Source organism: Enhydra lutris, unplaced genomic scaffold (genome assembly GCF_002288905.1).
Source record: "Enhydra lutris kenyoni isolate GAN:26980312 unplaced genomic scaffold, ASM228890v2 scaffoldscaffold22, whole genome shotgun sequence".
NCBI lineage: Eukaryota > Metazoa > Chordata > Mammalia > Carnivora > Mustelidae > Enhydra > Enhydra lutris.
The window spans coordinates 40,815,875-40,843,356 of NW_019154106.1; the positions used below are offsets into that span (position 1 = coordinate 40,815,875).

The 27,482-nt window shown below is 42.1% G+C and overlaps 1 protein-coding gene across 1 annotated transcript in view; it reads right to left on the reverse strand.

Moving 5' to 3' along the window:
- Positions 1 to 5,984: 5,984 nt before the first annotated feature.
- The window catches only part of LOC111150238 (zinc finger DHHC-type containing 13), a 46,599-nt gene continuing 25,101 nt past the window's right edge, over positions 5,985 to 27,482 (reverse strand). The window contains exons 10-17 of the mRNA XM_022507663.1: positions 25,232 to 25,332; positions 20,019 to 20,143; positions 19,110 to 19,172; positions 18,313 to 18,406; positions 16,625 to 16,708; positions 12,076 to 12,233; positions 9,149 to 9,246; positions 5,985 to 6,575 (exon numbers count right to left, since the gene is read on the reverse strand). Coding sequence (XP_022363371.1) covers positions 6,437 to 6,575; positions 9,149 to 9,246; positions 12,076 to 12,233; positions 16,625 to 16,708; positions 18,313 to 18,406; positions 19,110 to 19,172; positions 20,019 to 20,143; positions 25,232 to 25,332 — 862 coding nt within the window. The 3' untranslated portion in view covers positions 5,985 to 6,436. The remainder of the gene's footprint in view (positions 6,576 to 9,148; positions 9,247 to 12,075; positions 12,234 to 16,624; positions 16,709 to 18,312; positions 18,407 to 19,109; positions 19,173 to 20,018; positions 20,144 to 25,231; positions 25,333 to 27,482) is intronic.

Here is a 27,482-nt window from a genome sequence, read left to right on the forward strand (position 1 = left end):
TGTAAGCTTTTGGCCAGAGTTGTCTGGGATCCCATCAATGTCAATCAAACAATTAATAACATCAGTGATAAATAAGTCAATCAAGTCCCCTTTAACCTGCATGGATTTTAAATGCAATATAGTCCCTTGGCCTTCACTAGGAAGTTCCCTACCCTAGAGACTTCCAGGCTTGCAGAGGGCTAGGATACACACACGAAATGATCACCAGATTGTGCAGTGTTCTCCTCCGCCACATCATCTCACATTTCCCAGCCCCACCATCCATCCACCTGCGAGACTGAGCCCAAAACTCAAGTCATCCTTAGCTTTGCCCTCTCCCTCACCCTCCCTTGCCTCACTCCCCAAGCCTCCTTGATTCTGAGTCCAAATGTCTCTAGAATGCATCCCTTCCATTCCTACCGTTTGGAATACGTAGCAGTCAGCTAGGGCTTCCATTACGAAGGACCAGGGACTGGGCGACTCAAAGAGCAGAAATCACATTTATGCACTTGCAGTGGCTACACGTCGGAGATTAAGGAGTCAGCAGAGTTGGTTTCTTCTGAGGACCTCTCCCCTCATCTATGGCCACTCTTCCTGTGTCGTCACATGGCCTTCCCTCCATGCATGTCTGTGTCCTAATTTCCTCTTCTTACAAGGACACCAGTCTTACTGCATCAGGGACCTTGAAAGGCCTCATCTTAACTTAATTACCTCTGTTGAGACCCTATCTTCAAATACAATCACATTCTGAGGTTCTGGGAGTTTGGACTCCAACATATAGATGTGGAGCCAAGCAGAGGGACAGAATTTGGCCCATATGCCATACGTCATATAAGGACTTTTACAAAGTCCATAAAGGACTTTGGACCTACCCTTCAACTTTAGGTTTAGACCTTCCAGACGAGCTCCAGCTCCAGCCAAAGACTTGACGCTTTCCAAATAGGCCAAGTATCTTCACGCCATCATGCTTCTGCTAATGCTGCTCTTTTTGCCTGAAACGTCTAGAAGATGGAGACCCCTCCATCTTTACCACCTCACCCAACTTCTCAGCCTGGCGAGCTCCTATAATCAAGTCAAGGGCCAAATGCCATCTCCTCTGCAAAAGCTTTCCTGAACTTCCCGAGCAGAATTAATCTACCTCTGTGTTTCCACAGCCAGCATGTAAGTGACACAGCACTGCTCTCTGCACATTGCAATTTTGAACTCCCATCTGCTCCTTTGTTAGAATGTGATGTGTATGTATTCATAGTGCTCTAGAACAGTCGGCACTTTGTAAACATTTGTTGAGGGAGGGGAGCAGGAGAGCCTGTAGGCTGGACTGCAAGCAAATTCTGCTAGAATGTGAAAGAAGAGATTATTATATGTGGAGTGAAGGAGTTTGGAAACGGAAAAACAACAACAACAACAAAAAAAGCAAAACAAAGAAAGCAGCTTATTGTGTGTTAGCCATCTTTGTGTTTCTGCTCAACTTCCTGGGCAATGTCCTACTTTTTCCAGGCTTGCCTGTCATTGGCTGGGATGTGGGACTGAGACTGGCCAATGGAGGCCGGGCCCCCAAGACCTCTAGGACAGTCTCCGTTCTCTTTCCACATCTGTGGATGCAGAAGGGCCATGGGGCACTGAGGCTCTAGGAAATGGTGGAAGCACTAGCCGGGCGGGAGCGTGGGTTCCCACAGACAAGAGTGTCTGCAAACAGCTAACCAGGCCGTAACAAGAGGGGGAAATTAGCCTCACATTGTGTTAAGCCAGTGAGATGTGAGGGGCGGTTACGACAGCGTGAACTCCCCACAGCTGCACTACCAAACGGGCCACGTCCAAGATGCCCCACTTCTCACTGCCCAGTGTCCAGCCCATCTGCTAAGTCACAGGAAGCATTCTCAGGAGTGTGCCTAACAGTTGTGCAAGGGATTAAATGCAGTCTCTGATGTGACTACACAGACATTTAGGGAAAGGAATGAGGTTCTGGCCTCACACTGTTAAGAGTCTCACTCCCCTGGCCCCGACAAACCAAACAAGCCCAAACCTGGCCACTTCACCCCCAAGCTACTGCCTTCTCCCGGCTCGGCTCATCTCAAGGCCATCACCGTTAAGACTCCATTCCATCTTACTGCCTGAGCATCAGGCATCCAAGTGCCCTCCCTGCTGCCCACCCCACTCCCAGCCACCACGGCTCTCCCGAGCCGGCCGATAACCTCCTAGCCACAGATCCCGTATCTCTTCAGCTGTCCTCTCCTCAGCTCCTGACAAGGGACTCCTTCCTCTTTGAACTCATCCTGAATTCTACACTGTCCTCCCCTCCAACCCCCTCCCTGGTCCCTCCTCCTCATCTCCAGCTCCCTAAATCCACGTTCAACAAGACTGTGTTCCTGCTCCCTCCTCCCTCACATTTTCTTTGCGTGGGTTGTCATCTTTGGTCTCTTTCTAGGATTGATTTTCCCATTTCAGGTGGACAACTCCCTGTTTCATTTGCATCTCGTTTTTCTACTTTTTTCCTGTGACAACCTCATCTGTCTATGTTCATGACTCCCATGCATGCCATGATCTCTTTACAGCTGCCTTCCAGACTTTTCTACCGCACAGCCTGTGATACCTCAAACTTAGTAACCCCCAACCACCAAACTCATCACCTGGTCTCTCCACAGTTTTCTTTACTCCTCAGAAGAGCACTGCCACCCTCTCATTCACTGGGTCCAAAGTCATCGTTGACTCTCCCTTCTCTCCCTCCACACTCAATCAACAATTCAGGCCTTCATTACTTCTTGCCTAGGACATTGTTAAAAGCTTATCTCTAGGGGTGCCTGGGTGGCTCGGTGGGATAAAGCCTCTGCCTTCAGCTCAGGTCATGATCTCAGGGTCCTGGGATCGAGCCCTGCATCGGGCTCTCTGCTTGGCAGGGAGCCTGCTTCCTCCTCTCTCTCTGCCTGCCTCTCTGCCTACTTGTGATCTCTCTGTCAAATAAATATAATCTTTAAAAAAAAAAAAAAAAAGCTTATCTCTAACATTCTCTGTCAGGTTCCAGTCAGAAAAACAGAAACTACACTAGGCTTTCTGGTTTTGTTTTGTTACTGTTTTTTAACAAAGAGAAAATAACAGAGGGAATTGACTAAGTAGGTGCTAATACTTTTCAAAAAGTAAAGAGGAGCACACTGATTTAGCACAGAGATGGGACCTGCAGGAAGCAGCCACGATGCCTGGGGCTGAGAAGAGATGGGAGCACCCTAATTCAGATGCCTCCGGGGGTGGGGAGTCAGACCTCCCAGCAGAGAGCCCTGTCTGTTCTTGCTGGGGCTTCTAAGAGAGGAAGAGGGAGGTGGCTTGAATGTGGGAGAAAAGCTAGACCCTGACTCCAACTGTCACCATCAGGGTGAAAGGCCACTTCACAACCACAACACTGAGAGGACGCACTGGCAAGAAGAATGGAGTTAAGTCTCTTCTCCCCTCCTCCTTCTCTACTGGCAGAACTTAATGGAAACTCAGCTGACAAGGAAAACTATAGTTTTGAGAATCCTAGTCCCCAGACACAGGGTATGGAAGAGTGAATATGGCACATTTCCTTACCTCTAGTCAATTTTCCAAAGATTTCTGAATGAATAGCATTTCTTGAGCATTTTTATGGGCCAAAGCACTTTCTATGTTATTACATATTTAATCCTCATCACAACGTTTAGAGGTATCTACTATACCACATCATACAAATGAGGAAACTGGAGCATTATAGAGGTAAGTCATTTGTTTAGAGGTAAAATGCACATATAACTGGCAATTCCAGGACTCAAACCCAGGGTGTCTAGTTATTAAACATCAACTCTCAAACTTTTTTTTTTTTTTTCCCCAAACTTTCCCACCAACATGAACCTGAGGAAAACACCACAATGGAATGGTGGGGACAAGAGTCCCTACATAAATGATTCTCAAACTGTATCATATATAAGAATCACTTGGGGAGATAAACCATAAGAGACTCTCAATCTCAGGAAACAAACTGAGGGCTGCTGGAGGGGAAGGGGGTGGGAGGGATGGGGTGGCTGGGGGATGGACATTGAGGAGGGTATGTGCTATGGTGAGTGCTGTGAATTGCTGTGAATAAAAATATAAATGAATCACGGACCTATACCCCTGAAACAAATAATACATTGTATGTTTAAAAAAAAATCACTTGGGAACCTGATAAAAACTGAGATTCCAAGACTCACTCGAGGAATCTGAATTTTATTTTATATTTTTAAGGATTTTATTTATTTGCCAGAGAGAGCGAGCGAGAGCGCGAGAGCAAGCGCACAAGCAGGGAGGATGGCAGGCAAAGGGATGGCTGAGCAAGGAGCTGGTTGTGGGACTCTATCCCAGGGTCCTGGAATCATGACCTGAGCCGAAGGCAGACGCTTAACCCACTGAGCCACCCAGGCGGTCCAGGAATTTGAATTTTAAACAAGTGATCCCCAGACACCACCCCCATCACTATCGCAGGCCTGTTATTCTGATGTAAATCGTCTATGGACCCCAATTTGAGAGTAATTACTTGGCAGGGGTTGGTGAGACCAGACAAGATGATATAAAAAGACTTTTTATTGACAAGTGAGTAAAGAAATAGCTCCTTATTGCTCACTTAAATACAGCTCATTAGCTTAACATTCAGGGCCCCTGGAGATCTAGTCCAAATCAACGAGTCCAATTTACTGACCAAGCTCCCCACTTTAAACATCCTGGAGACCCAGCCTGTCATGGTTCTAACCATACTTTAAACTCTCCCATTGTCTTCACTATGTGAGAAGGCCTTTCCCTTCCAACTCTGTATTTCCCAAATAAATATCACTGAAAGACCCTTTCTAATGCCATATCGTCCATAAACACTCGACCACATCTACTGAGACTCTCTCCAACCTCTAAACTCTAACAATATTTTATTTGTACCCCTCTTATGGCTTTTCATATTTTCTACATTATAATATAGGCTCATTTATCTTAGCTTTCCTCGAGACTGCAAGCTCTGTGATTAGTATGCCCAATTACATGTTTTATGGTCAGAAAGACCTATCATGGTACGCAATGTATAAATCTATGGAATAATTTAAATTAATGAAATGTGTTTTCCTTATTATATATCAATTATAAAGGCTGGAATATAGTAGTTTGGAAGGTGTGAGGCAGGGTATTTGAATTTTAAACAAGTGAGCCCCTGCCCCATCCCTCTAATTCTGATTAAATGGTGTATGGACCACAATTTGAGAATACTTTTGTTTCTCAAATTGTTTTGAGAGTTTGAAGAGAGAGAGAAAGGGAAAGGGTATAGCTTGAGAAAGTCCTTCTGTCCCCCCAGCTAAGAATCAGCCTTCAAACAATTATGATCACACCATATCCTGCTTAAAAACCATTCATTCATTCAATGAATTTAAATGTTTATTGAACACATACAGTGTGTCAGACAGTATTTGAGGTGACTGGTGCTCTAGAGTGGTGACCCCATTTAGTATCTAAGTGACCCTGGAGAACACATGAACTTCTTTAGGCTTTAGTTTCCTTATTTGCAAAGGCTCTATAGAGGAAAGAACAGATCCTTGAAAAACTGAAAGGTCAGTGTGGTTAGAGTATAAAGCGTGGTCCAGAGTTAAGACTGGAGGTCATGATAAGAACCTTTATCCCAAGAGCAACAGAACCTTAAGGAATGGTTTTCAGCAGGAAGGGGCCATGCCAGGGCATTTATATACAAACCAAGAGTTAAAGTTGAATTCATTTCTCCTCCAGAATAAGGGAAATCAGCAATTACAATCACATCAGTCCAATATTTTGAGGATACTAAGTAAAAGAAGTAATTAATCTTTAAGACTTCCTCTGTTCAATTTTCTAAGTTTTTTAAGATGGAAAACTAAATTAGATCTTGCTTACTGGTGTTAACAGTGAGTTCAACTCATTCCTGGAACTGTGAATCAGTTTCTTTATGTCCTATATACACCTTTTCTCATTTTAAGATTCTAAAAGTGTTAAGTGTCAGAAATGAAATCTCAACTACAAAAAAAAAAATTTATTAAGTGTGAAAGCATAACAGGTACATCTATTTAAATATTTTTTACATATTTATAGATAAAACAAACAAATAATTTATCAAAAATTACAAGTTTAAAGAATAGTACTAGTTTGAAACAACCAATAAAGTATTTGAAAATACCACATTTTATCCATAATTACTGAATATTATCTCCAAAAAAATGTAACTTGTGTTTTCTTGTGAAAAATATAAGTTTTTTTAGATGTCTGCCAAGATTGCTCAGGAACAGTCCATCTTGCTAAATCTAAAAGTGTAATGCCTTTATTGAGAACTTCTGTTTTTACCAAATAGCTTTAAAAAAAACACCTGCATTTTCCTTTGGACTTAGGTGAACTCTGAATCTCCACTTCACTTGCAGACCACAGGGCATCAACATAAACACAAGTAGGTCAGAGTGAGAGTCTGGGGTCGCTTTTCTTAAACGGAGCGAAGGACCTTCTCCTTCGCTGGGTGGAAGACCATGGTGTATTGTGACGTCCAGTCCACGGCACAGGGCTTCACCAAGCCAAAGCAGCCACACTGAAAGAAATCTGCGAGGTTCTGCGTGAACCCAAGGCTGCCAAGGAAGGAAGAGAACACATCTTACTACATTTCCTGTTTGGACATTCATTCAGACCAGAAACATTCACTGAGAATTTATAACAGATAAGGTGCTTTGAAGATCCTGAAGCAGGAATCCAGCGGTGATCAGACAGTTCCCTGGCTTAGAGGACGTTAAAACTAAAGCCCACGTCCATTTCCGGACCTCAGTCCTGATTCTGAGATTCCCTGGCTTCTGCCCAGCAACTTGATCTCCTTCTGAGTCCCCCACTCACTGGAATGGTGGGGCCATCAATAAGTGTCTTGCTTTCCATTCCCATTGCCCTGATTCGCATTTTGATGATCTCAAAGGCCAGATAGGCCAAAAGAATATAGTCAACAAACTGGTTTTTTTCCTAAACTTTTTAAGTAAAATAGGGCCCTGTCTCGATTCCTCGCAATTATTCCTTTTTTTTTAATAGTCCAGAGGTCTTTCGTCTTTTTTTAGACCTATCATACCAACAATTCAGAGGGAATGGGTTCCAGCAGCTCAGGCTCCTTTCCATCGGTTCTTAGAAAGTGCAGCACTGGCTGAAGCAGGCTAGCCCTTCAGCTGAACCCAAGTACCTTTCTCCTTGACTTCCTTCTTCTGATCAGTTTCCTCCACATGCTTCAGGAAGCCATCTCAGCTCTTTGAGTGCCTCATGAGCTCAGTACATACATTAGTTCTCTTGCCAAGAATCTGGCCCTTGTGTGTGTACACTAACAGCTGGGGGACGCCGTAGACTCCTGCAGTTCCGCCGCGGTCACATTTGTTGGGCATAGCTTTCTGAACGGTGCTCACTGCCTTGATGTCTACAGTAACACTTTTTTTGTAGATTTGCATGTATGTGGCCAAAGGAACACCTCTCTTTTTTCTAAAAGGTCTAGAGAACATACAGTGGGTGTTTCTCCTCTTTCCCTTGGTGCTGGTCATTTTGGCAAACTGCTAGAAGGTGGTGGTTCCAGCTAAAGGGAAGGAGCTCCTTCCCAATTAATCTTACCTATTGGACACTGTCTGGTCCTCCAAAAACCTTATCAAAACCGAACCCCTGGGCACCTGGGTGGCTCAGTTGGTTGAGCAACTGCCTTCAGCTCAGGTCATGATCCCGGAGTACTGGGATCGAGTCCCGCATCGGGATGCCTGTTCCACGGGGAGTCTGCTTCTCCCTCTGACCTTCCCCCCCTTCTCAGGCTCTCTCTCAAGTGGATAAATAAAATGTTTTTTAAAAAAAAAACCTAACCCCCAATACACATTAGAACTTATTTGTGCATGAGGATGACTGGGCCATTGCTGCTGCTGGGAGAGCTGTCAGGAACGTATCGTCACCACTCCTCAAGAGAGCGGCTCCAAAGCTAGTTAGTGAGTAAAAGTAACTTGGGCAGGTTTTTGGAAGCAAGACGCAAAGTAGCTCTAAGGCTTTCCCATTAGTTCTTCCAGCGTATGTTGCCATTACTCAGTAATTCCCACACATGCCCCGGTTCTCTCAACTCAGGCCCTTCATTTGGGCTCTTTAGGGCTTGAAATCCCTGTCTGTCCTCCTCCATCAGGCCCCACCCCACGTCTTTCAAGGCTCAGCTGAAAATTTTACCTCAGTCACAAAAGGCTTTCATCCTCTAGTGGAGTCAATATTTATTCCTCGGGTCAACTACTGGGAAAGGGACTTTACTATCATTGCCAGTCTGAACCGATCACCACAAGCTTGGCACCACCGGCCACCCTCCATCACCTTAGCCATCTCTTCCCAATTAAGTCAATTCCTCTCCCTCTAAACACAGATCATAGTCCCTCCCAGACTCTGATCTCCTTGTCTAACAGCCTAACAGTTTCATCTTGTACCACGAGTGTGCTTTAAAATAGACTGCTCATGAGATACGCAAGTGAGCGTTAAATCCCCCGAGGGCTCAGGGTGACCTCCGCAGCACTCCCAGCCTCCAAGACCCCGATATATATGACAGGAAGATAAGCTTCAAAGCCTGATCGTTCATATCGTAGGATGACAGCCTTCCTACAAACACTCTCATTTTCAACTGAGGACAGGTTTTATACAACCAATGCTCTGGAGGAAACACGCCCCAAACCTGAAGCAGCAGCTTCCGCCTGACACAGATGGGTTCATTAAACACAAGGCTAAAAGAATTACGGGTGAGAGAAAGGCAGGTGGAAAATCTTGGCAAACCTCACAACCTAATGCTTTCTGCAGAGAGCCCTGTGGCTGGAATTCTCGGCCACATGCTTGGTTATCTCACATTGACTTCAGGCCAGCAACACGAAATCTTATGACCATGTGGCTTGACTGGAGAGATTCCCCACCTTGGCAAAACTTCAAAGTCACTTTAACTATTTGTGCTGAGTCCAACAGACCAAGTCCCAAATTCTTAGCACCTGGGTGCTCATGACCTTACCACAAACCTCTTGTCACTAAGACTTCCAAGAAAGAAGAGGGTCAACTCCGCCAGACAGCAAGTTAGGGGAGAGCAGCTTGCCCGAGTGGTGGCAGGAGGCTGGCAAACCAATGACTAGACTAGCATCTTCCACAGGATGCAGTGGCCAAAATAGATCTGACTTACTTGTATGGGGTCCTCCTGAGGGATAATGTCTGTTTCATATGCCTGCTTTGCTTCAGCAGGCTGGTTCTCTCGTGGGAGGTCAGGCCCAGGAAAGCAATCTGCAAAAGAAGGTTGGAAGGTACATGAAAAATACCATTATGTTGAGGTTCTGTTGCTCTTAGTGCATCTCAGGACAGCAGTAAACATTCAGTGCGCCCCCGAATACAGTATAACCTAGACTTCTAACCAAGGATCACGGTGACGACAACAACTCAACAGCTCTAAATGAGACTAAGTAAATCTAGTAGCCGAGTTTGTTTGTTTTTTTTAAGTTTGTTTATTTTTCAGTAATCTCTACACCCAATGTGGGGCTTGGACTCACCACCCCGAGGTTAAGAGACCCTCACTCTTCCGACTGAGCCAGCCAGGCACCCCTGAGCACTTATTTTTTTGAGTGTCTGTTTTTATTAACATTCAACAAAGCACAGTAATGAAGTAACTGCTTTGGTAATTCAAGCCATGGCCTACAAGCCTGTTTAGATTCTCAGCACATGCAGCATGTAGGTTTTAGTTGAATAAAACTAAGTAAGGTCAAGATTACTGCAATGATCTCACCTTGTGTATGCTTCTTAGCAGCTCTTTGGAAAGGGCCAACTGAAAAAGTCAATCTGAAGTGAAGGACATTCAAATCCATAATTTGGGGAAGGGTAAGAGTTGAGGTAACTTAAAAACCCCCCAAATCATTAAAACCCTACTAGTCACTGAGGTACTCCATTTAATCCTCAAAATAACACAAATATCAAAGTTCTTATCTGTGAAACAGAGATTATCACACCATCCTCCCTCATCGGGTTGTTGAAGGATTTGACATAATATATTTAAAATACCCTGTTCAAGAAGCCACCAGAGGTGGATAACTGGTCCAAGGTCACACCGCTTAGAAAGTAGCAGAACTGAGACAGACACCTCAGTCAGTGTGAGAATAAAGTTCACGGTCCTTACCAGAGTCTGTGCTCTGTCTTACTACAGTCAAACCCGTGACTCACTAGAGCAGTCAGCAAATGAAAGGCTTCTAACAACTAAATGGTTTTATTAAGAAAACAACTTTACCATGAATTCCTCAATTTGAAAACTATCCAAAACTTTGAGTCCATTTTCTTGCCTTAGAAACTGTAAGAAACATTAACCTTTAAGAAGAAAAAAAAAAAAAAAAAAAAAAAAAAGGGGAAACCTGGGGGGCCCAGTGGGTTAAGCCTCCTCCTTTGGCTCAGGTTATGATCTCAGGGTCCTGGGATTGAGCCTCGCATTAGGCTCTCTGCTCAGCGGAGAACCTGCTTCCCCCTTTCTCTCTCTCTGCCTGCCTCTCTGCCTACTTGGGATCTCTCTCTCTCTGTAAATAAATAAATAAAATCTTTTAAAAAAAACAACTAATATTATAGTCTCACATATATCTGTACTTGTCCTCAGAGTCCAGAAAAGAAGAAAGAAAATTAGAATTGAGGTCTCAAATCTTCGGTTCTACTTCTCGTTCCCCTCTCACCAGCCACGTGGCCAAAACAAGACACTTAACCTCTCAGGGGCTTAGTTTTCTCATCTAAAAAATGGAGACACTGCTATGGCACAGTCTAGGACTCAACTCTTTTTTTTTGGAGATTTTATTTATTTGTCAGAGAGAGAGAGAGCACAAGCAGGAGGAACAACGGGCAGAGGGACAAGCAGGCTTCCTGCTGAGCAAGGAACACGATCCCAGGACCCTGGAATCATGATCTGAGCTAAAGGGAGACACTTAACTGACTGAGCCACCCAGGCATCCCTAGGACTCAACTCTTTGTCAGGAAAGAGACAGGAAGTGCTTTGGAATATGGAAAGCATATATAAATATTAGGTATTATAAGGTGTTAACAATCAGTGATGCTAACATTCATTCCTCCTGCCTGAGTGTGTAGATACCAGAGAGGCAGGAGATGAAGATGAATATTCAGAAGCCTCAGTTCAGTGTTACCAGCTTCATTCCCTTCCTTAGCATTTCTCCCCTTTGTCTGTCTTTCCTTCTTTCTCCTTATTACTGTAGAATTGGTTCCTTCCCTGTAAAAGTGGAATGCATTGTGCTTTTGATGAGTAATGCTCGAATTATCTGAGGTCTGACGGTAACTGGCTCAGACTGATCACGGCTGTCTGTTCCACGAGGGCAGGCCATAGCAACAACAAGAATTAGGTTATGCTCAGAGGGAAGGCAGACAGCAGGAAAAGGACAGTAGCTTCACAGGAAGCTGAATGTGGCTACTGCCCTGGAGCATGAACTTTCTAATGGCTGTGACCTTCCCTAGAAGTGTAATTACCGCGTCCACTGGTTGGTGATGGATCTTGCATTTCTCCCCCCTTCTATCCACTTAAGCACTGAGTAATGAACAGGATAACAAACAGAGTTGGAAAAAATGAGGGCAGAGAATCATCTCGCAAATGTTTCAAAGTATCTCACAATGCTGTTTATATTTTATGTTTTCACACACCTTATGATTTAACTATATGATGAAAAAAGCCTTTGAAGAGGCTGTCAGAAGACCTAGGTCTCCAGTTCTGATTTCGCTACTCACTGAGTGACCCTGAGCAAGTCAATTCACCTCTCTGTAACTCTATCCATAAAATAAAAAGGTCGGATTAGATCATTCCTAGGGACAAGCTAACAACTTACTATTCTAACCTTTACGCGATCCTATGAGAATAGCACTATCAACTCCATTTTACACACAAGGAAATTGAAATTCAAGAGTTAAATGACATGGAAAATTGACATTCCAGAGTCAAATGACATGCCTACAACCAGAGAGTAAGCAATAGGGGTGGAACTACGACCCAAAAACCTTCTGATTTAAAATTCAAGTCTTTCGACCTTATTACAGGCTACTGGAAATTTTACTCAAATGCATTATAAAAAGAGAAATAAATACCTGAAAGAGTTGATTTAATAATAAAAATGTAGACCATGAGAAATGGAAAGCTGCTAGCATGAAGATATATAAAACCCAAGGGGAACAGGCCACAATCTGATTGAGGTAGGTCCATAGTCCATCTTCTCTGAATGTTGTGGCACAATGATTTGACCAATCTGTGAATTCACAAGAAATGGAACTCATTATTTAAAAAGGCAACAAACTAGTGATCGTTCTTCAAGAAGATAAAATCACTGCACTTTTATTCAGGGAGAAGAGAAAGTAAGACATGGTAACACAGACTAGAACCCAACTTTATAAATTTATCTTCCAAATGCCAGCTTAACTAACAAAGATGATAAAATAGTACCTCACTGCTCATGAAGACTACGACAGCATTGCATTGGTGGTTGGCAGGAAAGGAATAAAAGTAAAAAAGGTCTGTAACACCACCACTAAAATCATCGTATATTCAGCATAAAATAAACTGGCTTGAAGTTAACTGTTCAAGGACTTGATAATGCAGAACAGCTGTGTTTAATAAATATCTGCTTAGAAAACTCATTGTTCAGGATACACAGCAAGAGATGAGTCTGTAAGGGTTCAGATCCACAGGCCATTGCTGTAGGCACAAGAAATCCCGTAAGCACCCAGATACCACTGGAACACGACCTAACAGCTTGCGGTTATTGGGGGTACAGAAGTACCATGGTGCACTGGCACCATGATTCATCCTGTAGGGGGAGAAAGTTCAGGTAAGGGAATCGTGAGAGACGCCCTAGGAAAAGGCAGAACTTCACCATGGCCCTTGTGACTCCATAAGCCATGCAGCTAAGGGCAGCAATAAGGAGAATGTGGGTAGGCAGCGGCAGGAACAAGGGAACAAGTCTGCAAGATTTTGTAAAGCCAATGACTTGTGTAGGCACCAGGACTGTGTATAAAGGGCGAATCATTTTTGAAATAAGAACTCTGCAAATTTGGGGTGCCTGAGTGGCTCAGTTGGTTAAGCAACTGCCTTCAGCTCAGGTCATGATCCTGGAGTCTCAGGATCAAGTCCTGCATCAGGCTCCCAGCTCCATGGGGAGTCTGCTTCTCCTTCTGATCTTCTCCCCTTTCACGCTCTCTCTCATTGTCTCTCTCTCAAATTAAAAAAAAAAAAAAATCTTAAAAAAATAAATAAATAAAGGAACTCTGCAAATTTGCACCTTGAGGTTTCATAAATGCCTCCAACAATTTGATAAGTAGTTTCAGACATTTTCCCAAAGCAGCACTTAAGAGCTCCTATGATGGAAAGAAAATGAATCCCTAACTTTACTATTACCCGTCTTAAAAATTTTAGTCTTAAAAATTTTTATAATTTTATACACACACACACACACACACACACACACATAAATATAAATATATAAAAATATTTTAATCTTCAAATCTATTTTTCCCCCTTTTGAGTCTCATTTGGTTCCTAACCATCTTTCATGACTATATGTCACAAGCATTCTAAGGGCAATCATCACAGAGTAACGATCAAGGCAACAAATTAAGGCAAATTACGCTCTCTTTTCGAGCTGCTCAAAGATGCGATCCATGCACCTGATATGACAAAAAAAAAAAAAAGAAAAAGAATGTAATTCCCAACAGCAGGTAGAGGGAACAGCTGCTGCATGGAAAAGAATACCTATTTTCTTTGAGTTTATGGATTTCTACTGCTCTCTTCTGGGAATTTTTTGAATAATACAGCATGACCTCAAACTGAAATTTTCATAGGATTGACTTTAGAATTAATGTCAAAGATATGGCTACAAATGGGACATACATTATCTTATGCACTATAAAACTTTCATATGTAATACTAATACATTCTTATCAGGTGGTCATTGGCTAATGACAGGGGACTCCTACTGTTCCAGTCTGATCATTTTCATCTTTAGATAGCTCTGACATTTATGTTCTTTCTAACAATGATCTAAAATCTTTCAGGGTGCCTGGTGGCTCAGTTGGTTGGGCGTCTGCCTTTGGCTCAGGTCATGATCCCAGGTGCTGGAAATGAGCCCCGCGTCGGGTTCCCTGCTTAGTGGGGAGTCTGCTTCTCCCTTCGCCTCCTTCTCTCTCTCTCTCTCTCTCTCTCTGTCTCTCATGAATAAATAAATAAAATCTTTAACATAAAATAAAATAAATTAAAAAAAAAATCTTTCTCCCTGTAACATGGAGGAGGCTGACACTTCTGAGTATCCACCCTGCGAGCAGACCTCACGGAAGATGAAACAGATGCAGCTACTTCTGCAGGGAACCCAAAGCAGCTGCCGCTGGCTTACACGAGGAGGGTGCACGTCAAGGCCCTAGCAACAGGAATTTTCATGGAAAACCACGAGGGTGGGATGATAGTGAGACCTCGCTAGAAAAGTGAAGCACGAGTTCATTTTTTCCATCTGGTGAAATAATGATAAATACTACAATGTCCTCATTCGGTGTAAAGAAATACTGTCTGAATACCAATGGGGTAAAAGTAACCAAATACGTTCAGCTAGCCTACATGGTTGCAAGCGAATATAAAATGTGACCATTCCTAAGAAAATACAGAAATTGGATCAGAGCCAGGGAATAAAGACAAAGTAGAGGGAAGAACCAATGCATGTAATAAGAAAGCAACTTGGAAAGAACGAAAGTGATGGAAAATTACTTCTGTCCTTATCAATACAGTCTTCTGCTTGACACAGACACCAAACAAAGGTGACTATTTTTAGTGAAGAGAGAAGCAGGAGAGACAAGAGTGGTGTAAAATCTGGCTCGTGTCCCTTAGGATCAAGGCCAAGGGACAAATCGGTCCATGGGCCAGCTTAAAAAGGTTTTCCAGGAATATGTTTTATTGTTAGGCCTTAAAAGGGCAGTTCTTTCAATAGAACTGTCAAGACATCTTTCATTTCTTATACCACAGGACATAATTTAAGAGGTTTTTGGATTCCAATCTCAGGATTACTGATGGCCTTTGACAAGAAATGAGACCAGAGATCACAACCCTCTGACTATTTGCTCCATTTGAGATGGTGACGGTCACATTGAGCTACAAAAGCATTTCCTACTGATCACAGACATCCAAGGTGTCAGAGGGGAAAGGAGCCAACAAGGTAACTTGAAGCCCTCTCCATGCCTATGCTGTTGCAAAAAAGACACCATTTCACATAGATATTAAGAATCTCGAAAAATGAAACCCCAAACAAACCAAAACTTGTAATACTGGATGTTTCGGGGGAAGGGGACTGGGAGGCTTAGGGACAGAGTAGGAAGATTTCTTTTTCAAGAACTAAACAAAATTTAAAGAAAACTGGAGTAGGGGAAAGGGGAAGGTAGGGAGGGCTGGTACTTGGGATGTTAAGGAAAAAAGAAAATAAAGTAGAAAAAACATTCCTAACATCTTCCTGCATCATTCCACATTTTAGCTCAGGAAATAAACTTGTGTTCTATTGGCAACTAAGACCTGAGCATGAATATAACAGGAGGGTGGGTGGAAACAAAGTCGTAGTGAGGCCAGATTCTACCAAAGCCTTCAAAATAAATAAATAATAAACAATTAAGACCAAAATAAACTACGAGAGCTATGGGTTTTCCCAGTTAGGTAACCTACTCTAAGGTTTGCGAAGCATAGCCATACAATTGGTGAGAGTTAACCCAAATCCTTGCTTCAACTTAAACCCTGTTCTTCTTGGTTAATCACCTTGGAATAGCCGGATGTCACTCCCTACATGAGCTCCCTCCATGCGTGTTCACACTGCTACTGAGAAGTTATTTTCCCTTCTCAGGGATGCAGAATAAATGGTCTAAGGTTTTCTTCCAAGTCATGATTTCCAAACTTGCAACGACTATTAGCTGTCCCATTAGCTCTGTGACTTGACATTTACCAAATGGCACGGGCAGTCAGACTTTTGTTCCTTCTCTACTGTGGTCACTTCTGCCCACCCTTAACCTCTCCGCTGCCAACCTGTTCTTTTTCCTCTTGTATTTACTTCTCACTTCCCTAGCTTTGTTCCTGAGCAGCTAATTTTTCTTCACTTCACTAGGTGATCAATCTACACTTTGCCTTAAATGAATTTGTATTGTTGACCACTTCTCAAATCCATCAAGGTCCCTTTAGGAGAGGTCCAATCTCTTGCCAAGTGCTAACAACTAATCGCTCTGAGCATTTCTTGCAGCTTCCCAAAGCTGAGTCCTGGAGGCAGCCGTTTCATTTTTATTAGGGGTATGGTTTATCGTCACCCAGTCAGAATGGGATATACAAGAATTTACCAAGAAAAATGCATGTGGGGCGCCTGGGTGACTCAGTTGGTTAAGCGACTGCCTTCAGCTCAGGTCATGATCCTGGAGTCCCGGGATCAAGTCCCGCATCAGGCTCCCAGCTCCACGGGGAGTCTGCTTCTCCCTCTGACCTTCTCCTCGATCATGCTCTCTCTCACTGTCTATCTCTTCTCTCAAATAAATAAATAAAATGTTTTTTAAAAAAATAATAAAAAGAAAAAAAGAAAAATGCATGTGGGTATGAGTTCATGAGCTTGTTTTAAGAAAAACTTATACTTACAGATGAAAGATTCATATATAATCCAGTCACAAACAATGGAAAGAAAAAGTAAGAAGAATATGAAATAGCGATGGTTGCCAAAACCTACATCAAAAAGAAAAAACATAGTTAATACTTTCTTACAATGATTTTCCATATCAAAACTTTATTAGCCACTTTCTTGTCAAAAGCCTTCACCAAAGTAAAAAATAAATAAGCTTATGCTTTGCTTTTAAATACCATTAAACCAAAACCAAACAGCTCTGATATGTCATGGGCAACTGTCCATGTTAACTGAATTAATATTTATTCGTTGCTTACCTAAAAGACATCGTTTTCTGGACATAACAAGATCTACTAAACACATGTAGCACTAGGAGGGCCAAAGACTGTGCCGGAGGAAGGGGAGACAGCAGGACTTTGGGCAGACATACCCTATGCCTTCCTTCCTTCCATGTGATGAGTTTAAGAAGTGCAATTTCGGAACATCAGAGATCCACTTGATCGGAGGAATAGAGAGAATGAATCTGAAGAGCAGTAGATAGATATGTTGCAGGAGACTAAACACAGGAGAAGAGGGGCAACCTGCAGCCTGAGAAAGGTCTACAGAAGTGAAGTAGGGGCAACGGGGCCAAGCAACCAAGCTCCACTCTCGTGTATGTTGCTCTCTTGATGCTGCAGTTGGGAGCACGTTGATGCTAATGACACTAAATGACTACCACGTCCCCATTTCTCCAAAGGAAGCACAGTCCAGGAGGAGGAATGCCCACTGCAATGGGCAGACCTAGGTTCACAGATCAGCAGCTGTGTGAATGTAGGCAAGTCATTTAACTGCTCTGATCTAATGTCCTTGCTTTTAATATGGGGATAAGATCTCTTCTGTCTGCTTCATAGGCCTATAGCAACCAAACAAGAGGATGCCCGTGAGATCACTATGTCAAATGCGTGTAATCAAAATATATGGGCTCATGACTGTGTTTTACCACTTCCATTCAAAGCTGCTGGCTATAATGCTAGCCATCCCATCTTTACAGTGGGATGGCGTCTATGAAGCTTGGGGCCCTAAGAATTACCTCTTCACCTATTCTCTAGGAATACAAGAGAACGTCAAAATGCACCAAAGAAACCTGGCTGTGAAGCAGCCTTTTGTTCAGGATTTTAAAAGGATTTTCTCTGCTGGAGACAAATGACCATAGTTCCTCTGCAGCTCCTCATAATAAACCCCTGGTTTTTACAGGGGCCAGGACAAGGAACAGTCCCCATCCTCTCTGGGTCTGGGTCCTACCTGAGCTTTGAAGGAAGCAAGTGGAGGAGTAAAGGAGAGACTCAAGTCACAAAACATGCTAAGAACCTGGTAATTTGGTATAGAAGACTGGTATTCCTAAAACAATCTCAAGCAAATAATTTACCTTTAGTATTTTTTCACCTCTAAAATGGATATAGTAATACCAACCTTGGGATGTGCCCTGATGATTGAATAGGATACTATATTCAAAAGTGCTTTATAAACTCTAAAATACTATACAAACCACATTAATTATTATCAACACTGACAGTTTTCCAAGAGTGTTACACCATGAAAGGATTCTCCATAAGAGCCCCAAAATGGACCCTTTAGATGCCCTTCCACTTTTTTCTATGAATCACACACACATAGCTAAATATATGCTTAACTTCATAGTGTTAACTAAAAAAATTCCATCTCTCACCTATGCACCGTCCAGTCCACAGACAATGTTGATCATATCGAGCGACACAGGAGTTGCACACGTGGCAATGAAGTGACCTTAAAGGCTTCCTTACCTAAGTGGGCAATTAAGACAGGTCTAAGCAAAAATATCAGTGTCTTAAAGTGGTAACAAATCACAAGCAAAATCTTACTCCTAAATCCTAAAGACACAAGCACAGATAATCCTAAGTAGACCATCAGTTCATGTTGAGCCTCTGGAATGCCTTATTAATATTTACTTCCAGATATCTATTTTGATTAGGCCATCACTAAAAGGGATTTGACTTCCAGAGCCTTTTCACACTGATGAAAGGGAAGTGAGGCAGCACCAGGAAGCAGAATGAGCACTGGATTAAGAAAAAGGAAAAAGGAAATGCAAGTTACATTTCTAGCTCTGCCAAAAATTTGGGGGAAGTTACTTCCTCCCTCTAGGCCTTGATTCCTCAACTGCAAAATGAGAGGTTTCACTAAGTGGTTTCTAGGGTCATCGTGAGCCTGTGAGTTGAAGTTAGTTCTACTATATGCTTCGTGGTAGAAAAAGCAATCCAAATATACTACAGATCATTCAGAGAGATTTAACCACAGGCAACTTGAAGAAACTATAAACATTCCCTCATACACTCAAGGCAGAAAACTATTCTAATAGTAATACAAAATTGGAAGCTGGTAAAAATGCAGATGTACAAATATACCATGAAGATTTAATGAAGGCTTACATGAGAAATGTTACCAAGAATCTGCTTTCTTACTACAGGGGGGAAAGAAAAAAAGACTCACAAGACATGATGTACAAAACGTTCTGAAGTCCAGACAGCCAGTCTCTGCAAGGGTGATGATATTCTGAAAGGCATGAAATTTGACCTTATGATTACGTGTTACTAGGGAATGTATAATGCATGTTATAGACCATTCTCCCAGCTCTCTCTCCAAACTGAGGCAGCCAGAAAAGCAATCTGGAATACCTGCCACCAAATCATCGTATACCTGAAAATAATGTGACTTTTCAAGGCTGCATTTTCAAGCACAGCCAATAAATTAGAAAGCACAAAATTAACCTCCCCGTCTCTCCATGAATGGCAAGCATCCCCTACTTATAATCTGTTAGAGAAAAAGACATACACATATATACACTTATAAAAAAGAAACAAAACTCATCAGTAGACATCAGAACTGATGGTTATAAGCACCATGGCTTATCTTTCAGGAACACTGGATAGAGGTAACACAAACAACAATACTCTCCCCGACTCCTGAACATTCACAAGCAAAGGAAGCCATGCAGGTCAACTGACAGCTTCACATCTGAGGAAGAGAAAGGCATCTCTTGTCAGTGAGGACTCCCCCCTTGCCCCTGCCTGCTTACGCTCCATGTATTAAATTGGGAGAACTTAAGCTAAATGATCATTATCTATATGTTACTGGAAGAAACCAAGATCAGGTTTGCTGACAGAAATTACATTTGAAAAAGTCTTGGTGGGTATGACTTTAAGAGAAAATAAAAATATTTTTTAAGATTTTTACATAAATAAACAAAAGCACGACCTGGAGAAATCTCAACTTCGTTGATTTATCTCGCAGCTATTACTTGCCCGGCACTAGAGATGCAGCCATGACGAACAACAACATTGCTATGAACTTCTTATTTAAAAAAAAAATTAAAAAGGGAACATTGTAAAGAAAGCTCACCGTTTTCCTTTCTTCTTCAGAAGCTTTAGTGAAGCCTGGATCAGTTGCCCAAGTCTTGTAGAAAAAGTAGAGGAAGCCTATTATGCTGAGAAGGAAAGCAAAATAGAAAGGGGTGCCTGCTCGATGTGAAAGCCACGTTAAGGAATGTATCAACTTCCACTAAGAACGGTATGATTATGACATAAGCAAATTCCATCACTGGTGCCTGAAAATCTCTCTGCATTCTATCCTCACTTTCCGTTACATATACATATCCCTGCCCCCAGACCTGGCCCCATCCTCTGTTCTACAGGAATTTGCTCATAGTTCCTAGTAATTAATCCCTCCCGATTAGTTGACACTCATGAAATATTGATAGGAATAATTGTAATGTATGAGGAATATCCTGAGGACTGAAAAACATTTCAGATCCAAATAAGTTAATCTCTCATGGTGTAACTATAGCTCTCTTGTAAGTATCAAAAAGAATATTTATTGATCATTTAAACAAAATCAAAGAAACAAACCCCTTGATTCAGAGATTCCAACTTAAAATATTTCTTTATATATTAGATAAATGCTTGCAAAAATTTCCTAATTGAAAGTTTAATAATGAATCCCTGTGATGTATTAGGTTGTATTAATTTAGAAATACACAAAAAAATTTGCTCTCTGTGCAAGGTAATTACAAATCAAATGCTATTTTGGGAAAGGAACATATTACAGGCACATTAAGATAAAAAGTATTTCAAGGATAAACATTACCCATTTTGAAATGATACAAATTCCTTGTATAAAAAGCAAAATTTTGCTCTAGGGAAAGATGAATGAAGGTGCACCAAGTAATTAGCCAATACACCAGTAGTAAACCATTTCTCCTTGCCCAATTTAAATCATCATCGACACGGTAACTGTATCTGCCTTCGAAGGTATTATCAAGCTTTTTAAAAAGATTTTATTTATTTATTTCAAGGGAGAGAGAGAGAGAGAGAGTGAGTAAGCACTAGTTGGGGGTGGAGGGAGGAGGGCAGAGGGAGTGGGAGAAGCAGACTCCTGGGTGAGCAGGAAGCCTGACACAGGGCTCGATCCCAGAACCCTGAGATCATGACCTGAGCTGAAGGCAGACACTTAGCCAAATGAGCCACCCAGGCACCCCTCAAGCTGTCCTGTGCCAAACTTTGGAGTGGAAAAGATGGCCATAAAATAGACTCTAACCCTTGCTATTTAAAGTGTGGTCCATAGACCCATAGCAATGGCTTTCCCTGGGAGCTTGTTAGAAAGGCACTCGAGCTTCAGACCTCAGCCCAGATTTGCAGGATCAGACTCTGGATTTTAACTAGATCCTTAAGGGGTCCACATGCACACAACAGTTCAAGAAGCACTGCTCCAACCCACAAAAACCAGCAGCAACCACATCTGGTTGAGGTAGGCAGGAACAAACCTTGGTGGTTAAATGTATCCATTTGTCTACAGAAGTGCCTGGCTTTAAGAAAGAGATAGGATCTGGAAGAGTTGTGCGAAATGGAATTCCGACAAATAAAGTTTACTTAGAATGAATTAACAGCATTGTTTCAGAGTACGTAAGTCAAGACCTTTAGTTACAGAAACACATCCTGCTTTCTTCCCACTGAACTTTGATCGGCACACATGACACATCCTCAAAAACACATTCAGCTGAAGCGTATGATTCCACATACGGACCTGACGGAACGCTGGGCTCCTGTTCTGAATAACTTTCAGAACAAATTGCAGGAGAATCACTGGAGCCTCTCTCTCCAAGTAAAATGAATGCATTCTATCCCCTCACATAAAAGCCAAATGTTCCTTGCTTCCATGCCCTTGCTTTGTGTGGTTCATTAACCTCAAATGCTCCCCACTGTCCCCAGCTACTTCCAGAAGCACACTTTGAGGATGTCCAAGCCCTAACTGCCTTCGAGACCTAACACACTCTCCTTCCCCTTGAAGGTCTTTCTTGATCGCCTACAGAGAAGAATTCTTGCCCTTCCCTGAATCTAAAGATGCCTGTTCTGTGGTACTCAGACCTTATACACACGTCAGCCTCGTCAGTTAGCTGGTGACTCTGCAGTTAAGAAGTCTCTCCATATGGAAATGAAATTTGCCCTTCTGTAACTTGGACTGTTTTTCATTCCTTAGATCCTTTAGCTCTACACTACAGATCTACACTATAGCTGTCCTTCGATCTATACCCTACAGAAGCTTACTCCTCCTTTGTTCAATACAGTTTTATTCAATGTCCATCCCATACAATGCATTGGCTTCCGAGTGACAGACTTCCGAACACGTGACACCGGACGGCAGCACTCACACCTCCAGGATAAGCAGCAACCTTGTTCCTTGTACAGCAACAGTCTCCTGGTCATGTTCTGCTTTACGTTCCTGTTTGTCCATTTCTCTCTCAAAAGAACAGAATTCAAAACAGAGCAGACACACTTCAGGGTTGTCCTGACCAGTGCTAGGGACAGTGTGACTGCTGTTGTCCTTTGCGGGGACACCCACGTCCTTGTACTATTTATTACTGGAGAACACAGCGGCTTCCTTGGCAGCTAGATCACTCCCTACATGGGGCTTTTAGTCAAAGCTCTTACTCTTTCACCTGATCTGAAGCTGCATCACTCCTTCCGCAACAAGCCAGAGGTATAGACATAACATTCTGTACGTCACCATTTCTGGTTCTTAATCTCACCTCCAAATGCATCAGTAAGGTCCTACTTTTTCCATTTGATCCTGTTTCATAAAAGCCATATACATTAATGCTGAACATATAAAAGGCACCAAAAGGAAGTGATCTTCTGAGGAACAAACCTAGAGCTTCCCTTAAAATTAATTTCAACATGCAGCCTTCCACACAGATTTTATTCATAAGAGTAATTAATAATGAAGTAAGTATTATTTAGAAAATGCCAATTACGCAATGGGGTCAGCATTTTACAGACATCACAGTACAGTAATCCTTGCAGCCATCCCATGAACTTGGTACTCTTATCCTTCAGGAATTTTTTTAATGGCAAAACTGAGACTCAGAGAAATTAAATAATGTGCCCAATGGTACATGACGAGTCAGAAAAAGAACCAAACTCAAACTCATTCTGTCTGATTCAGAAGACAGTACTCCTTCCACAGCGCCCCAGACACTTTCCCATAATGGACTGTGAGAGGGGACACTCCCTCACGATCCAGACTTGGCAATCTGAGACAAGATCAGTCTAACTAGTCAGGATGGGTCTTTACAGGGTAGCACAGTCAAGTCATACCCAGAGCAGTTTCAAACAGCATTTAACATTCAGCTCTCAAAACACTGATCTGACGGCGAAGTCTGCCACCTACTGACTGACACTCACCAGCAGCAGGTTCACAGGGGCATGTGGATCAAAGGCTTTTCGGCGGCACAGGCAAGGAAAATATCCCATCCTGTCCACTCTGACATCCTAAGAATCTGTCTAGCTTTGGAAATCAATTCTTCGGATTAATGGCATCGTCACAGATGGTGACTGCTTGTAATGAAACTCACCTGAATACTAAGTTCTGTAGTTGAGACTCTCAAACTACAGTGGAGCCACATTCTTATTGATATTACTTCGGCAAAGTTGAAATAATTCAATATAAACAGTATCTCACTTTTTCTGCCAAAAGCGAAATACTGTGAATTGCTCAAATTTTAAAAATTCATCAAGAAACACAAGTTTAAAACTGTGTTTACTCTACCACTACTTGGGCTGTTAAGCAAAAATGCCAGCCACCCCTTAGAATGATGTCAATTATCCTTGAATATACCAGCCTTGGGATTTCTCCAAGTGATTCTGGGTGTATACTGTGCTATTGTTTAATACGCTCATTACTTATAATGTATTTTTATATTACATAATATCATCCAAGCCTCCATTAAGCAGTGATCATGAGGCTAGTGCTTACAAAGCTGCCCCCACATTAGTAATCATGAGACAAAGGCTATATGTAATAACCTCTTTGATAAAAGCCAAATGAACTCCACGGTATGCTGTACCACTCATTTACATTAAAGGAATCTGAAGAATATTAGAGATAAGGCTCAGAAACAAAAAGCATCATTGAAGTATAAACATACTATGATGAAAGGAAACGTATGCACACTGAGAACTCATCTGCCTCTCTCGTTTCACATTGATTCCCGTGGAAAAAATATTCCTCAATTGAGTATATGCATCTCTCTCATGAACACCATTCTTTCTTTCCAAAGATGCCATTACCAGAAAGAGACAACACAGAAGCTGAGGGAGTATGTTTATAGGTACATTTCTATCTACCACATTCCTTCTTCCCCTACCCTATAAAGAAAGCAAGGTTATAATGGCTTCCTAGTCTCTGCAGGGGAAATAGGAACCTGGAAAGAAGTGGGAAGATAAAAATCAGACAAAAATACCTCCCTCCTACTGGGAGCTATAAATAGCCGTAAACCAGGAAGTATGCCCTATCCCCACTTCTACGTGACTAGGCTCAGTCAACCCCAAGAGCACAACACACCTCCCAAGCTGGCCTTGGCCTGAGCCCAGTTCCTCAACAGATAAACCTATTCCTTAGAGGAGTTCTTTTGGTTTGAAAACAGCTGCCATCCATTAGCAGGCCATGAAAGAATTAAGTGCACTGTGACCAGCATTTTTAAAAAGGAAATGGAACATCATAAAGTAACAAAATTTCAGAGTAAAGCACATATCGGGAGTATCAATTTTCTGTTTCACGTACATTTTGGGTGGCAATGTAAATGTATTTTTAGTGTGGATTGAGAATCACAGCTATAGACAGCAACACTGTGCTGACCACAGCTGAGGAGGACACGTTTCCCCAAATACCCCTCCCGTACAGGCCATCTTGGTACCCAGAAGATTTATTAATCAACTGTCACTGCCAACCAAGTTAAAAGAACGATCTGACCTTGAAGAGAGTATCTCAAGGCAATACAACAAATGTTTACGGGTCCAAGTAAAATAATAATTCATTCTACTGTTTCTTTTCTGTGAGTAATGAATTCTAGACCCCTACCAGTTCCATGGTGTGCTCTAAGATTATTTCCAGAACTGAGAAGATTTTCAACACTAAACCTCGTCAACCAGAATAATTAAAATGACTACAAATAGGAGTTGAATTTCCTGGATCTCTACTATTATCTAAATTTCTAACTAGCATTACTACTGTTGAAAGGCAAAATGAGATAAATATTTAAATTTCAGCTTTAAGGATATGAGGAAAGAATAAGATGAACCAAGTCACAAATATCCAAAAAATGGAACTTAGCAGGAAGACCGTTGGTAAGTATATGAAGCTCTTATACCCGACCAAGAACCTAAAAGAGAAAGGGATATACACAGGGTATTAGTGAAAACAAGTATGGTCCATATTAATTTTAGTTCTACGTCCCCTTAAATAACAGTAATAGTAACAATCCCCTCAAGTAACGGTAGCAGCAACGGCTTTCAGCACCCAGCGCTTCCAGTGTGAAGCTTCCCACCCAGTAACTGAGCATTTGCCGCCACCTCACCCCATTTTCCATGAGAAAAGTAAAGCAGAGATGCACGTTCCAGTTCTTGTAACTAACTTCTACAGGATTTCATTCCCCATAACTTTCTATTTGCAATGATTCTTCCGTTCTGTTGTGACATATCACACGTGTATTTCTTTTTGGCATCAAATGTTCCAAAATGCAAAAACTGTAAATACTTGGGCAATTCACCTTCATGTTTAACATGCTTCCTTCTGGAGGACAGGAGCATATTTTTAAAAACAAAACAGATGCACACAACCCTAAGCGGTTTCATCCCACAACCAGCCTGAGAGGCAGACAGGCCACGTAAAAAGCTCTATAAAGGCTAAAAGTGGCACCAGTGGTCAGAATGCAAACCCTCCTGCTTGGGTAACAGGCAACATGGAAGGCTACATATCACTTACTCAACTGTCGCTACTGGAGTTTCAAAAGAAAAAAAAAAATCTGTCTTTTGTGTTAAATACTCAATATACTAAATCCGTGCATGAACAGAGTTTACCTGGATCTGTTTTACAATGTTATACCAGGAAAAAACAATGGTTGATGACAGGTAGGAAAAGGACTTTTTAAAAAGCAATCAAGATCATGAGCACCATCATGATAAAATATTTCAGAAAAACTGAAGATCCCAAACTTCAGGCACATAAAATGCTGCCAGAGTAGACCAAACGGAGCCCACGGATCCTCCGCAGCCTGACCTGAGGTTCCGCAGCGCAAATGTGTTTGATGTTTGACTGAATTAAGCAGTGCAGTGAACTACCTGATTTGTAAGTCTGCGACCATGACCTGCCTTCTTCTAACAGGCACCACAGAGCAGCCTGGATTGATAAGCAACTGGCCCTGGAGCCGGAATCGTAGTAGAAGTTTGCAGCTGCCTAAGCTCCATGAAACTGGGTCTCTACAGAAGGGTAAGTCAGAAATAAAAGCAGGATGGATAAAGGTGCCATATGCATTTGTCTCCCATTTGACCTGTGTCCATATGCCAAGCCTAGCTTATGAAGCCCTCGACACACTGTCAGCAGAAACAAAAGTTTCATATGATTTTTGCACACTGTTAGTTTCTACCAGAACAGACGAAATCTCAAATGCTCCTATCCTAGGTGAGTAGATACTGCCAGGTCTGGCTTTCTCTCTGAAAAAGCCAAAGCGAAAACAAAAACCCCAAAGCGATGACTGAGATGCCTGGTGATTTGGCTTAAAATGTCTTTGGCAATGGAGTCAATCTAATTAGTGGAAAATGAATAAATATCTCTAAGTTACAAGTTTTCTGAATAGCAGGCAATTTTAGGCATTCTGTTATTTTTCAGAAATGTAAGTTTTTACTTTGCATTTATATTCTAATTAATTCCCCACCAACTGTCCTGCTCTTGCATGACCAAGAGTAAGCTTCCTCTAATACTTTGTTTTTTCTTATGACTCAAGTGGCTCATGCTTATTCCGGAAAACGCTGGCAAGCAAAAAAGGGCATAGGAATACTGAACACCACACTCTGAAGAGAGCAACACTGTATTTCCTTTTAGATCCTTTTCTATGGATCAGCATCATTACATTTTTCTTTCATTCACTAAGTGAAAATATTGAGCAGGAGAAACAAGTTTCCTGCTTATAGGGGCCTTAACACTCCAGGAAACGGTGATGATGAAGTGCTATGAAGGAAATCAAACAGTGATGCAGAGAGTTAGTCAGGGACAGCCTAAGGAAGTGACCCTGCTCTACAACAATATGGTACTGGAACACTTCAGACAAAGACAGAAGCAAGAGCCAAGGCCCAGGGCTTGGGGGGAGGCTGGGCATGAGCTCAACAATGTGTTCTAGAAATAGAAAGAAGATAGAAGAGCAAAGAAGGGAAGAGAGGAAAGAGATGAAATCAGAGGGGAGACTGAATCACATAATACCTCACAGGCAAGGAGTCTGGATTTTATTTTGAAGACACAGAAAAGGAACCAGAGGGC